The sequence below is a fragment of the Megalopta genalis genome, chromosome 5, assembly GCF_051020955.1.
Source record: "Megalopta genalis isolate 19385.01 chromosome 5, iyMegGena1_principal, whole genome shotgun sequence".
Lineage (NCBI taxonomy): Eukaryota > Metazoa > Arthropoda > Insecta > Hymenoptera > Halictidae > Megalopta > Megalopta genalis.
This window is the reverse complement of record NC_135017.1, coordinates 7,520,751-7,537,454: the sequence shown is the minus strand read 5'-3', so window position 1 is coordinate 7,537,454 and position 16,704 is coordinate 7,520,751. Positions and strand designations below refer to the sequence as shown.

The following is a 16,704-nucleotide window of genomic DNA, read 5'->3' as shown; positions in this document are numbered from 1 at the left end:
TTGAATTTGTATTTAACATTTACTTAAATTTAAGCTACTATTAAAATCTGTTCATTCATGTTCGCAATAAAAATTCATTAGAATTAACATCGTCCCCATTTAAAATTAATTACAGTCTAGATTTCTATTAATAATGAATTATAATTTAAAATTGTTGTCATAAATTTTCATTAGATATCTATTTTAGTTAAAATTTATGATAAAAATTTATTGTTATTGACATCGCTCTTATTTGAAATCAATTCATCTAAATTCCTATTAAAAATCTATTACAATTTACAATCTCTATCCAAATTTCTATCAAACATCTACTAATTTTTAAACTTCTATAAAAACATATTATAATCCAAATATATAATAAAAATTCACTATAATTCATTATAAAATAAACAACGTTGCCTATACATAGATCGATCTATGTACGAGTATGTATTTATATATATTTAGACAATATAGAAATCCGCAGTTCTTTCGAACAGAAAACAAAATTATCAACGAATTAATCGACAACATAAAACTCGAGCGGTCAGATCGATCTTACAAGATCAATTATTTAAACAACGAATCCCAAGCAAAGAAAGTAATAAAATATTCCACAACAGTACGAAATCCACAGTCCATCATTTTCGATGCAATCAGCGATCTCGCAAACCGCGGCCCATTGAGACACACACACACTTTGTCCCGTCCCGACGCCAAGAGTCGTCATCGGTCCTCCGCGTAGCGGCGCGGCGGCCCGTCGTGAGAATGCCGCAGGTCGAGAAAAATCGAGACAATCGCGCTAATTGCAGGAAGCGAACGCGGAACACCGTCGGATCGGACAATGGTATCGCAGCGTTCGCGAAAATAGGGAGTCCGGGGTATCCTCGAAAAGATGTTTCCGTGCCACGTCCGCGAACAGGAACGAATTGGAGACCATGTGTGGGTGGTAAAACCGGCCGAGGAAACGTTCCCGGTGCTCGGAATTAGCGATCATCGTTCGCAAGGTCGCACGAAATTAGGATCCCCGATGGATCTGTCTTCCCTCGTTCCGCGACCTCGTTTTGATCCTCTTCGTAAACTTCCTCCTCTTGTCGCAACTTCGGCCTGTTGCGTTGGTGTTCTTTGCCCGATTTCTAGCTTGTTTTCTTGTTAATTTAATTATTTCTTAATAATTGTGGTTTCATCATTTTTCGTTAATTCGATAACTTTTTTATAATTGCAATTCGATCACTTTCTGTTAATTTAATTGTTTATAATAATTGTAATTCTGTCCTTTTGACTGATTCAATAATTTGTTAATAATTGTAATTTCATCATTTTTCTGTTAATTTAATTATTTTTTAGTAATTGTAATTTTATCATTTTTCGTTAATTTAATAATTTTTTAAATAATTGTAATTCGATCATTTTTCGCTGCTTTAATAATTTTTTAATCATTGCAATTTCATCATTTTTTTGTTAATTTAATAACTTTTTAATAATTGTAGTTCAATAATTTTTTAATAATTATAATTTCATCATTTTTTGTATTTCCTGTTTTCATCACTTGTTGACAATTATAATTCAATCATTTTTTCTCGATTTAATAATTTTTTAGTAGTTATCATTTCATCATCTTTCGTTAATTTAATGACTTTTTAAACATTGTAATCGAACAATGCTACAAAGGAGAACAGATAACGATATCGTCACCAACGAAACCGCTTTAAAGTACTCAATTTATAACAGCATGTTTTACGAAAAACGCTGAGTTTATCAACAAGAAAATTGCTGTAAAATATACAATCTAGTATACTTTACAAAGAAATCCAAAGAAAGTAGCTGCAATATATTTCACACAGAGGTGACTGAACAAAGCATCTGTAATACCTACACCTTCCAAAAAAAAGTCCTACGAAAAAGTTCATCTCCGACAGAATGGTGATCTCGATCATTACCTCGGGCTACGACTTAGCCTGAACATAAATTTCAAAAGCACAATATCACCACGCGAAACGTCTTCGAATAAAAGTCCACATGCCGCGAATCAATAATCGTAGCAACGGAAAATAAACAAATTGAAATTGTCAGTGTAAATGCCGAGGCTCGCAGGGCGGGGCCGCGCGTTAAAAGCTCGACAAACAGAATACGGTGGAAAAAGGAGGAGAAAAAGAAAAAGAAGAACCAAGCAACGCGGAGGGAAAAATTTCGGAAAGTTCGCGTTTCGAGATACTTTTGACAGCGCGAAGTCGGCGGCCCGCGCGCGCGCGCGCGGCCCGTGGTGCCGCGCGCGTGCCTTCCGGAAGAAAGCACCGGTTGAAAGGCTGAAAGGCAACGGGCGAGAGGAACTATTTCCGTTTCCATTAGTTCGGATTACAGGCCGAAATGTTTAACGCAATTCGAGAGTTGTTCGAAAATTGTTTTCGAAACGTTTCACGGTTCCGCGGCGCGTGTTCCGCTGCTCCGGTGAACTTGGATTTGCCTTGCAACGTGCCTCGAATGGACGGAATTGTTTACGGCACACAATCCGTGGCGTATCTCCCCCCGGCGGAAGCCGCTTTTGATCTTTTTGTTTGCGATAACACCTTCGGCTACGCTCCCCGCCACATCGAATAATTAATTCGATTTAATTTGGCCCGCTCGGGCAGCGTTTGATCGAGCCGCGGCACCGAAATTACATGGCCGAACGAGAAATTCCGATTCCATCCGTGCGTCGCGTCGCTGCCCGCCGTCGCGTATTTATGCGTTCTTCGGGAATCGTTTTCGCCATTTGCGGGCTCGCCCGGCTACGGAGCTTACGTGAAACTATGCGTAGAATGCTGGGGTGGGTTTTGGAAGGTAAGTTCCAATTTTGTGGGTCCATGAAATAACAAATTATTAATCGTTACTGTAATATCTAAATCAATATTCTTTGCATTTATGGCAATATCCTCTTTCCGCAGTATGATCAGGCCAATCCCCTTTTCAATTAAAATCTTCAGTTTACTTCGATATGATCTTTGTATCTTGTCTAATGAATTCGTGAGAGATATAAACATTAGGTCGGACGTATACACTTGTGTTTGTTGTACGTACTTTCATAAAACGTTTATGGTATTACATTATATCACATATAATTTCATAAAATGTCACTGAAATTATATTATATTATATTATATTACATTATATTACATTATATTACATTATATTACATTACATTACATTACATTACATTACATTACATTATATTATATTATATTATATTATATTATATTATATTATATTATATTATATTATATTATATTATATTATATTATATTATATTATATTATATTATATTATATTATATTATATTATATTATATTATATTATATTATATTATATTATATTATATTATATTATATTATATTATATTATATTATATTATATTATATTATATTATATTATAGCATATCATATATCATATTATATCATATTATATTAATTTATATTAATATAATATAATATATTTAATTTTATATTAATATTATATAATATAATATAATATAATATAAAATTAGTGTCCGTCTTCAAAAAATCTGTACATGCATAAAGCCACCAATTTCACAAAAGAAGAATGCATTATCAGAAATGCAAATGTATTTTTCCCGAAACCGTTTCATTATAATTTAAATAAATCCCGACATCTGAACATTACAATAGAGATCAGAAAAAAAAAATATTTAGATATTAATTATTCTTGAACAAGTACGATAAGGCAGAGGTTTTCTCTCTGCCAAGAATCGGGTCACAGTGATCAGATGGTCCCGAGACATATTTTTGCATAAAATGCGATAAAACGTGGATAAAAAGCGGCTCGAGAATCGGCCAGACATTTTTCGCATTAATAACCAGAAAACGTTTGATAACGGTTCGAAAGGGGGGTGTGTAACCGGCCAGGGGTTTACCGATAAGGGATACTCGATGGCGTACCGCGAACATACTCCTCCACCTTTTTACGTTACTGCGAAATTATGCGAAATGGATAGACATTCTTGTCGCTTCTCTTATCGAGGAGCTTCGAAGCTTCTCCAATAAAATAATCCGTTGCCGCCGTATTTCGAGATCGAAAATAATTTAAATATTCCTCAGTGTGTCTGAAAATTTCCTATTCGAAAATATTGGATACAAAATCTATTGGATATAAAACCTATCCAAAAATGTGTCAGATTCAAAATTATATATAAAATATCAAATTGAAGATTATATACTAAATATCAGATTCAACAATGTATACAAAATATCAGATTCTCAAAAATATATACAAAATATCACATTAAAAAATATATATAAAATATCAGATCCTCAAACGATTCTCAACTATCTCATACAGTACTCAATGTCATCAAACAATTCTCATTGATCTCGAACGTTCCGCCACAATGATCACAAACGACTTTCAATGGCCTGAAACAATTTTCAATAGCTTCAAACACAATTTTCATTGATCTCAAACGATCTACAATGGTCACAAACGATTTTCAATGCCCTCAAACGATTCTCCACCACTTCAAACAATTTCCAATGACTTCAAACAATTTTCATTGATCTCAAACGATTTCCAATGCCCTCAAACGATTCTCCACAACTTCAAACAATTTCCAATAGCTTCAAACAATTTTCGTTGATCTCAAACGTTCTACAATGGTCACAAACGATTTTCAATGCTCTGAAACGATTCTCTACAACTTCAAACAATTTCCAATGGCTTCAAACAATTTTTGTTGATCTCAAACGATCTACAATGGTCACAAACGATTTTCAATGCCCTCAAACGATTCTCCATAACTTCAAACGATTCTCCATAACTTCAAACGATTCTCCATAACTTCAAACAATTTCCAATGGCTTCAAACAATTTTCGTGGATCTCAAACGATCTACAACGGTCACAAACGATTTTCAATACTCTCAAACGATCGTCCACAACCTCAAACAATTTTCATCGATCTCAAACGATCCACAAATGGTTTTCAATAGCTTCAAACGATCCTCCACGATCTCAAACAATTTTCATCAATCTTCAAACGATCTGCAAACGGTTTTCAATACTCTCAAACGATTCACAACGGTCACGAACGGTTTTCAATGCCCTCAAACGATTCTCCATAACTTCAAACGATTCTCCATAACTTCAAACGATTCTCCACAACTTCAAACAATTTCCAATGGCTTCAAACAATTTTCGTTGATCTCAAACGATCTACAACGGTCACAAACGATTTTCAATACTTTCAAACGATCCTCCACAACCTCAAACAATTTTCATCGATCTCAAACGATCCACAAATGGTTTTCAATAGCCTCAAACGATCCTCCACGATCTCAAACAATTTTCAATGGCTTCAAACAATTTTCATCGATCTTCAAACGATCCGCAAACAGTTTTCAATACTCTCAAACGATTCACAACGGTCACGAACGACTTTGAATGGTCACAAATAGTGTCCAACAGCATCAAAACGATTCCGAATGACTTCATCAGACGAATGGTGTCAGGTTCCGCCTATCTTATTTCTCGCGACTTCCTCCGCGTCCTCGAAACAGGAGTGGCTCTGGGCGGCACCGGTTTTTGCAACGATCCATTCCGTGAATTACACACTCCCGTGAATCGATCGCATTTGCAAATTGTCCCCGAACGGGTACTCGCCAGTCTCGAGACGTCCCCGCCGGATCTCTCCCACGTGCAAACCGAAATATTCATGGCGCGGGTAAACTTTTATTCCTGTCTTCCTTATTTTCCCATTCGTTTACGCTCTTCAATCCTAATCCCGCTTCACGGTCCGGAGAAATTGGACCCGCTGGATGCAGCAGCGGATATTATAGAAGAATTTCAATATGAATTCGATCGTTCCGGTTTGCCTTAAACTGTTCTCCGATGGTTTAGTTTGGCGATATTATTTTATTCGATGAGATCGCGTTGCTAGAAGTTCGAGAATAGCGGGGAGCAATTGGCGCCAATTGAATTTTCTGCCCGCGTTAGTGCGTCGAGTTTTCTGATTCATCTCTGGGAACTGTGGATGTTTGGATAGCGGACTATTTTTTGGATGAAGCGGGGACTCGAATTGATGTTGCAGAATTTTTTGCAGATTTTTTCATAGCTCGGATAATGAAAATTTCAAGCACAGAATAGCGTGTTTTACTTCCTCTTTTCAATCGGATATCGCCATTTTTTATTGCAAAAATGTGCGAACATTTTATTGAACGATCGTGCAGTAAAACAGTCTTGAAATAGAGACTTCAATGGACGAATCGGAATTTTTTCAGATTTTTAGAAGCTCCGAATAATCAGAATTTCACGGATTAGAATTTCAATGGAGAATCGCTTGCGGAGATAATTGTTTTATTATTCCACATTGACCACGATTTAAATTCTAATTAAAAACCGATTACAATTTAAGTGGCTGTTAAAATTTTATCGCTATTTAATTGAATTCAATTATACAGACACGTAATGTAACAAGTAGTTCAGAATTTTTTCAGATTCCTCGGAACCTAATTTAATGAGAATTTCACCTAATTATTATAATAACAACCGACCGTTACAATTACTGTAATGATAACTAATTGTTGTTGTAAGTAAATACATAGTAATTTTATAATAGCTGACGAGCTATAATCGTTAATCATTGATCGGATTACTTTTTGCCCAATTATTACAAATTAGATACAATAACTAACGGGTCGCAATCATTAATCATCAACCATCGCGTTCCGGTAGCGGGGTCTCTGGAGGTCTTCCTATTTTATCGACAGTGACGAAGCTACGTGCGTTCCTAGTGGAATAAGGGTGAATATGGCAACAGGGATATGAAACGTTTTCTTTGGTAAATAATAAAACTAACAGAAATTTGAATTATAGTCGAATATCTTCTCTATACATGATGTTCCAAAATTATGGTACAAGCGGGAAATAATTATTAAGGTCATTTGAAGTAACTTTTTCCTTAGCGAAAATGCAATTCGCGGCTTCGTTTACGAGTTATTAACGGAAAACAATGAACAATCAGATATTATATAATATTTTTATATAATTTAATGTAATCTTATATAATATTATTATATAATTTAAGAAATTTACCGATCGGTGATGCCGATACTTTATTACATCATTCATTTATCAAATAAAAGTATTTAATAAAAGTATTTCTTTTAAATGTATTTTTAATTTAACGGATACAATCGTCATTGCATCGATATATCAATTTACTCCATAATTTTATATTCGGTTTATATTTTTACGTGCAGTTTAAATATCAATTTAATTATAATATAGTGTGATATTTAATAATTTTTTGGTTATGTCAAGGTTATTTAATAAATAATAATAATAATAATAATAATATGATGTATAATAATATAATAATATCATGATATATAATGATATAATAATAATATGACATATAATAATATAATAATAATATGACATATAATAATATAATAATATCATGATATATCATGATATATAATAATATAATAATATATGATATATAATAATATAATAATATCATGATATATAATGATATAATAATATAATAATATATGATATATAATGATATAATAATATCATGTATAATAATATAATAATATTATAATATCATAATAATAAGGTTTCCGATGCCCCGATCACAGCCCCGCAACAACCCCTAATCTCTCTAATTCCGTTCGCATTTCGCGTAAACTTTTGCCGATTGTTTCGCGGGAATCGTAAAAAGGAATCGTTCGTACGAGGGGAACGGTTCACTCTCGCGGTTAATAATTGTTCGTTTTCACTGAAAATTGAAGGGGAGCGATATCGACAGCTTTCCCGGGCAGCTCCTCCGCGAAGAAAAAGCTGCGGCGAGGACGGAATTCCAGAAACCTGGGGGCCGTCGCGCCGCGCCGCGCCGCGCCGGCTCGGCTGACATGCAAGCTGAGTCGCTCGAGCAAAACGTGAGCCTATTAAGCGCACAATTTGCATCCTCGACGAGTCTGAGCACCGTCGCGTCTAGTTGCGATGCGGTCGACGCACCGAACACGCTCCGGGATCGCCGTTTTCTCGAAGGCATCGGCATCGGGACGCCGCCCGTGAACTTCTCCCCTCCGACAGCCGCTGTTTTCCCGTTTCGAAGACTGTGGTGTCCGATCGCGAAAACGCCCGACTTTTCGCCGTTTCTTTCTCTCTTTTTTCTTTTTTCCCCCCTTAGAATTGTAGCCCGGATTTCTTCATTGCTCGCACCGCGAAAAATACGGTCTCGTTCTTTCGATTTAGAAAGCGTTTTTCTCTTCCGTCACGGATCCGTTAAATTCGATAACCGGTTTCGATATTGTTTAAATCCGGTTTCAGACGCGCCGGAATTCGCTCGTAAAAATTCATCGATTTGATCGATTAAAAACCGTGATATGTTTGCTTGAGATTGGGTCGAGTATAAGCGTCTCGCTACTCTATACTTAGAGGTAAAGCTAATCTTCGCGAGCCGGGCGAATATTTGACACGCGAATACATAAACACGTATTTATACGATCGTTTGAGATTTCAGACGATTTAAATCGCGTTCGGTAGCCAATGAAAGAATTTACGTTTCTTTTACAATCATATTTCCTAAATAATAAAAATATTCAATTATAATTTATATTTGCGCCCATTTTTGTTATTTCTGGACACTTTGTATCTTGTTTCGTATGAAACGTATTTTATTTTGTCGTATTTTTATAGTTCTATAACCATGAAATAAATTGGAAATTTTGTTGTATAAATGTAGATGTTTCTTTTACTGTTTTAATTACATTTGTACTTTTTGTGTTTATAAAAATTCGAAAACCCCAGTTTAACCGGTTTTCTTTCGGAAATAAGAATTACATCGAGTCCATAATTATGCACGCCACTGTGTATATAGATGATAAATAATTATTTCTGTCCTCTATTCGAAGTTTCAAATAACAAATAATTTTTTCTTATTTATATTGATCTAAACGTATTATTTGAAATAATGAAATTAATCTGTTATTTATGAATACAATTTCAATTGTCACTTATTAATTATCATTTCATTGTTTATTACTTGTTCGACACGACGTGTCGAATAAATGATAATTATATTATAATTCGTAATTAAAATAATATCATTTAATAATATATAATATATATAATATATATAATATTATTCTTTAATAATATATAATATATATAATATTATTTTTTAATAATATATAATATATATAATATTATTTAATAATAATAATATTATTTTTTTGTAATTTAATATTTTAAATAATAATATTTTGTAATTTTACTCCTATTCAATTACGAATTACAATGCAATTGAATAACTTTCTAATCATAATTGCTCGACTAATTCAATTGTAATTTTGCAGAACTCTGATTCCAATGAGATTTTCTTCTGTCGCAAATTATCCAATCTTATTCTCGAAAAAAATCGCCACTAATCGTCGGTGATTAATTTCGACGATACAGCGAATTCTTGATCCGAAATTTGACAAGGATCGTCCTAAAATAGTTCAGCCACAAGATCACAGAAATCAAAATTATGTTTTCCCCGCAAGAATGCAAAAAAAGAAAATACCGCTCTTGGAACATCGTTTAGTCGCCTTCTGGTCTTGTTTTCGCTCGAAACGAACGCCACAAGTTAGCGTCAAAGAGCAGTCGCGATTAGGCCAACGTGAAATCGTTCCGCTGGAATTCCAACGGTTCTCCTCGGACGCGTTCGCGGCACAGAAAAAAGGGAAAAACGTGGAAAACCGAGGACAGTCGCGGCGGGGAAGTTTCCGATCGCGATGATATCAGAGACGACGGCCCGATCATGTTATCAACTAGATCGCGGATTTCTGCGGGAAATAATAATTGTTTCCATTAATATCGTGATACGAAGAAGCTACATGGAGACACGGTTATTTCATCGAACTAAAAATAATCCGTTAGTATTATGAAATTTTCCAAATGTTTTCACCGTTTCATAGTTGGTCCCTTTGTTTTTATTATAAACTCATGGTTACAGCTAACTGGTTAATAAGATCTTTTTAGATGACTCGTGTGGGACTATTAGATAGATAATCGATTCAAAAATTGTGAAACTGAAGCAAGATTGCACAAGAAACGGCTTTTTATTCGTCGAAAATAGCAGAACGGAAATTTCGTCGAACGTCGCTAAAATTGGGGCTTTTTTCATGATTTGATGTACGGTTGGTCTAAATAATTGTTAGATTAAAGTGAAATTGTATAGAAATCGGCTTTACATCGTCAGAAATAGGAAGACAGTCGTTGGTTCGTCGAAATATTACACAACAAGTAGAAATTCTTTGCTGACTTCGCTAAAAGCGTGGCTTTTTGGACGATTCGATAGAAGCTGAAATTGTATAAGAAACAGTTTTGTATCATGAAAATTAGGAAGACGGTCATTTGTTGGTCCAAACATCGCACAATTGTTAGAAATTCTCTAAAAATCTTGGCAAAGAGCTTGCTTTTAGAACAGTGAATACGCGATTCGATTAAAAATTGTTAGAATCGAGTAAAATCGTATAAAAAGCAGTTTTACATCGTCAAAAATAGGAAAATATTCATCTATTCGTAAGTTCTACTTCACTAAACAATGACTTTTTGGTCGATTCGATGAACAACTAAGATCCGGCACTATCAAATTCCTCTTCAAATTCTCAGTTCCGCATTCCGCTCGCTAATTTCCGTCGCAAAATCGCAAAATCCCCGATTTCGTCGCGAGCTCTTCGCGCAATTTCGCAGATTCTTCGAACCGCCCACTAGGCAGGCCATTGTCGTCGCTTCACCAGGTTCCCATGGAGAAACAGCTGATTAATCTCGGTGACAGGCATTTTTTACGAGGCGGTTCTACGCAGCGATTTTTCTTATACGATTAAACAACGGTAGAAATTCATTATAAAATTTAAATTACAAAGTGAAAAAATTATTCCAAGTTAAATATACTTCTCAATATATGTAGTCTCCGGCGAGATTTTTCTTGCGATAAATTTCTTTCACCCCTCGGAACGGGGAGCTAGTTCATTCGAGGATTTGGCCTCGAAGTGCAACATAATAAACTTTCGTAATTATAAATGAAGTATATAAATAATAAATACATAAATATTCATAATTGCAGCCGTTACAAGTTACAAATTTACAGACGGTATTCTATCATACGATGACAATTGAAAAGCGGAATTTTCATTTTTCACTTCCGTCCACTTTATTATCGTTTCGTATTAGTGTGCCCGAATCGTACGTTAATTTGCCAAGAAAATAAACGAAGCTGAATAATTTATGCGAGATTTTTCGGGTTCTCCGAGGCGCACAAATCACGTGCAGCGGCGGTCAGAAGATAAAAGGGAAAAGTAGCGAGCCGAAAGAAACGATGCCAGTGGCCGCACCGAGTTTCTCCGGCGAAAATTCGGCTATCGCGACCGGCCGGAATTCAAGCAATTATGAATTTTATCTCGCCAACGGCCCGGGAAAGTTTCCTCGCGGAAACGAAGATGATCGCGGAGCGGCGCGGCACGCTTATCTGTCGCGCTCGACGGCGCGGAAACCCTCCGCGTGCTAAGATTCCTTTCACGCGTCCACTTTTCTATCGTTCCGCGTTTCCGCTCTGCTCTCTGTGCTTTCCCGCCGATGCGGAATGCGTTTCCCGAGCCGCGATCCCGTTCCGCGCGGAACCGATGCTCCTGCAGCGTCTCGAAAATACGAATCTTCCATTTAATCATGAAACAATAGGGTTTCGTGGATTATTTATCCAACGGACGATTAGTAGCAATTAATTAGCGGCTCGGGTTCGGGAAAAGGTAATTCGAAACTGTTACGTGGCCGCAGTGCAGAGATCGGCATGTTTTATTCGGATAACAATACACTTTATTCGTAGAATTTATTCGATATATTATTCGAAAGTATTCGGAGGATATATTCGAAAATTTTATTCGGAGGGATATATTCGAAAATTTTATTCGGGGGATATATTCGAAAAATTCGAAGGATATATTCAAGAAATATATTCGAAGGATATATTCAAGAAATATATTCGAAGGATATATTCGAAAAATGTATTTGAAGGATATATTCGAAAATTGTATTCGGAGGGATATATTCGAAAATTTTATTCGGAGGGACATATTCGAAAATTTTATTCAGAGGATATATTCGAAAAAATTCGGAGGATATATTCAAGAAATATATTCGAAGGAAATATTCGAGAAATTTATTCGAAGTTCAAAAAATGTATTCAAAGGATATATTTAAAAAATGTATTCGAAGAAAATATTCGAAAAATGTATTCGAAGGACATATTTGAAAAATGCATTTGAAGGATATATTCGAAAATTGTATTCGAAGGGATATATTCGAAAATTTTATTCGGAGGGATATATTCGAAAATTTTATTCAGAGGATATATTCGAAAAAATTCGAAGGATATATTCGAAAAAATTCGAAGGATATATTCAAGAAATGTATTCGAAGGAAATATTCGAAACATTTATTCGGAGGGACATATTCGAAAAAATTCGGACGATATATTCAAGAAATGTATTCGAAGGAAATATTCGAGAAATTTATTCGAAGTTCGAAAAATGTATTCAAAGGATATACTCGAAAAATGTATTCGAAGGATATATTCGAAAACTGTATTTGAAGGATATATCCGAAAATTTTATTCGGAGGGATATATTCGAAAATTTTATTCAGGGGATATATTCGAAAAAATTCGGACGATATATTCAAGAAATGTATTCGAAGGAAATATTCGAAAAATTTATTCGAAGTTCAGAAAAATGTATTCAAAGGATATATTCAAAAAATGTATTCGAAGAAAATATTCGGAGAATATATTCGAAGGAAATATGTTCGAGTATAATTTTGTTCAAAGAAAATTTATTCCATGTTAAGAACAATTTTTTTGATCACTTTTGAATCGAATGGAAGCTTGTTTTATAATCAGAAAGCAAGTTTTACAATCTCTGATGTCATTAAAATATTCGAAGCCATTAAATCAACATAAAAATGCACAACGCCGTTTAAAAAAAAAATGACAACGATTGTGAAATCGTTTGCCAGGAAATTTCGATATCGTTTATAGAGAAAAAGAAAAGCAAAGAAAAGCAAGAGAAGAAGGAATGCTAAACACAATTCGTGGAACAATTCTTTTTCCGACGACCGCAAGAAGAATTCAGCTCAGAAATGGCTCTGCAGCGGTACGCTATGGCGTATAATGCACGACGACGATAATTAGCAGCAGTAAAGATTCGCTGACTAATCATAAGAACATTATAATTTCTGTTGGTAATTAGATCCGGGGGTTCAGATAAACCGACTGAGAATGGAACGTAATGGAAAACTTTCAGTCACGCAACTCCGCGATGTATAGATATACGCGCGGACCCGGGAACGGTAAAAAAAGAACGCATGGAGGATGAATAATTATAGGAATCATAATAATGTGAGAACTGGGGAGGGTGATAATTTTAATTTTCATTCGGTTTAGCACGGAACTCCGTTCGCCGTGTCCTACGAAATAATGAAAATTAGAGAAATCTCTGCGCCGCCTGGGCCCATTATTCCGCTGTGTCCGTACACACGCTGCCAAAAGTTTAGCAACAATGTAATTTTGCCCGGGAGCACACCAATAAACTGCGTCTTACGGTGCACGCGTTACAAAACATACCAACGAAGGCGAGAGACGATCGTAATTTTCACGAAAACTTGTCGTACCTCGATGCACGTGCAATTATAAGATAATTAATTAATATTAGATTGTTAATTTGACAAAAGGGACTAGTCTGCAGAATCGAGATACGTTCCGAATTCTTCGCCGACATTTTGTGGAACTTTTCCAAAACCGTCGAACCGAGCGTTCAACTTTTAAGCGCAAGAAATATTTGGAAATTTAAAAATAATTTGAGAAATAAATGTAAGTTCCGTTTTAGTCACGTCGGCGTGGCGGCAAATTCAAACGTAAGAAAATGTTCGAAAATTGGATCACTTTATCGCTGATTTTAACGAACTAGCTGGTCGCGGATTATTTATATTTATATTTATATTTCTTTTTTATTTATACGACAGACAAGCCAGCCGCGGTGTCAGGCACGCGTCGCGTTCGCGTTCGAATGAATCGGTGGAGTACTGACACGGAGAATATCCCCTATGCTTACATTTCAGGTGGCTTCACCTGCTGTTTAACCTGGGAGTGCAGGTGGTCGTGGGACTTCCCCTGGAAATGGTTCACGGAAGCCTCAGGATCGCGGCGGTTTACATGGCCGGTGTCCTTGCCGGTGAGTATAAATGTGAATACGCGAAATTTTATTTACACGGATTACACACCACGAGTTTCCACGTTTTCAGATTTGCATCAGGGTAAGTATAGGTATTACTGCGATTTCTCAATGAAGGCGAAATTTGACAGAGAAAATAAGACCTTTTACGCCAATAAATTGACAGCTTGAGCTACAACTGTTTTATTCTTTTAACTCGAATATTTATCTTTTTTAAAATATTGCATCTCTGAAAACCCAAATTTCATTGACAAACGTAACGTAAATAAACCATACGTATGCATGTACAAAGTGTCCCAAAATTATTGTACAAGCGCGAAATAGAGGGTTCCTGAGGTCATTTGAAGTAACTTTTTCCTTAGCGAAAATGCAATCCGCGGCTTCGTTTACGAGTTATTAGCGAAAAACAGTGACCAATGAGAGGCGAGCTCGGCTGGCGCTAGGCGGCCCAGCCAACGAGCGCACGCAGCTCAGTTCCGCTCGTTGACGCGACCGCCTCGCGCCGGCTGATCTCGCCTCTCATAGGTCAACGCTTTTCGTTAATAACTCGTAAACGAAGCCGCGGACTGCATTTTCGCAAAGGAAAAAGTTACTTGAAATGACCTCAGGAACCTCTCATTCCTCGCTTGTACAATAATTTTGGGATACCCCGTATACCTAATCTTCCAAATATCAAAAATTAATAAATGAATTAAATCTGCGATCGTTGTTACTTGCGCGTCATAAATTATCGATATATTAAACATATAAAAAATCATGAGATTCATTCTTAGAAGATTACACGCTACGAAATGTCAGATTTTATTGCTTTTATAAAATACCGCAGTATTTGGAACGTCCGCAGTAATACCCGCACTTACCCCACAGCGAAGAGGGAAATCTGTCGCCGGCACTCCGGCCGCGTTTTATTCACTGAACTAGCCGTGCTCGTGTATCCGCGCTGCTAATATTGCCTGTGGAAATAAGTAATTCCCTAACTGCACCCGCGTACCGCGGTCGTGGAATTTCAATTTCAATCGTTTCCCGCGTTTTCGCTTTTGTACGCGCGCAACGCTTTTCCCGCGGTGCTCTCGACGGTTCGTTTATTTTCCGTTAACATCGAACGCGCATACCGACCCGCGTAGAATCTGCTATTTAAACTCGACATATTTTCCCGCGGTTATCGGACGGGGAAGGGGGAGTTAGTTTATTTTGCAACGATATTGAATCGATCCCGGCGGAGTCCGCTGTTCGTGTTTCCCTGCAGCGCGTATTGTGTCATTCAAATTCGAAGTACATTCCCGCGCTTTCTTTCGATTCGGCACGTTCTCCCGCGGCTGTTGTCGCTTAATTTATTTCGCGACAATATCTCGAACGCACCCCCGCTGTTCAAATTTGTAATGTTTCCCGCGTTTTTGCTCGTTCAATTCGCTACGTTTCCCCGCGATTCATCCTGTTCTTATTTTGCGATACCGTTGAAACTGGATACCAAACGAACGATATTAACCCTTTCGCTCCGAACGACGGATATATCCGTCATCCATATGAACACTCGCGGAGCCGAACGCCGGATATATCCGACATCCACATGATCGCCCTCTGGGGACGAACGCCGGATATATCCGACATGCTGGTAAAATCGCGACCTAATTTTTGGACTGCACCGCCTCTTGTTACTATTGCGTGAATCTTTTGACGAAACAAACAAACGACAGTCCGAAATAAACGACACACCATTCAAGTTATATTTGTTCTACTTGCATTTCCCATTATTATTGTGTTACATGTCATAAAGGGATAGAAAATCGAAAGTACTAACTTTAGGACTAATTATTATGTATTATGTTTTGTGTATTATGAATATTATGTTTTATTTTATTACTGTATATTATATATTATTTCTTCACTTTTTCCATTGTTAATGAAACTTTTTTTACCTATTAAATAACTTTATACCTTATGCAGAAATTATAACTATACTGTTTTAAAGAAAAATCCCTTTTCTTCCCAAATACACTATCCACGCGCAATGTGCACAATTTCGGCGGGTGGTTCCGTTCAGGAGGGGCGCTACGGCGGACTGAACCGGAGTTAGAAACTCCGAGGACTTCGTCGAACGGCATAAGGGCGCAACAAAAGCGGCAGAACGCTGTCCCAAAAATCACTGATCCGTCGGCGCGTGTGCGTAAATGTTGCAACGTTAATTTTCGTCGCGCGTCAGAATCGAGAAAAAAGCTACGTGGCAGTGAATATCCGTCGCACTAATAGACGGCTCGAATAATGCAGAATAAAAAGAAGCAAACTGGCAAAAAGAGGCAAAAAGAGAGACAGAGAGAGAGAGAGAGAGAGAGAGAGAGAGAAAGGGAGAAAGCGATATCCATTACGAACCGAAACGCGATTTACCGAAAGCTCGACCAAGTGCATTTAACGCAAATGTTTCCAGCGGACCAGAGCCAGATAGAGAGAGAGAAAGAGAGAGAGA

General features: G+C 36.6%; 1 protein-coding gene across 2 annotated transcripts in view; it reads left to right on the top strand.

The window, feature by feature from the left end:
• stet (stem cell tumor) overlaps positions 1–16,704 on the top strand; it is a 763,180-nt gene that overhangs the window by 710,073 nt on the left and 36,403 nt on the right. For both annotated transcript variants that reach the window (XM_076522434.1, XM_076522433.1), the window contains one exon: positions 14,131–14,243. In XM_076522434.1, the coding sequence (XP_076378549.1) occupies positions 14,131–14,243 (113 nt within the window). The remainder of the gene's footprint in view (positions 1–14,130; positions 14,244–16,704) is intronic.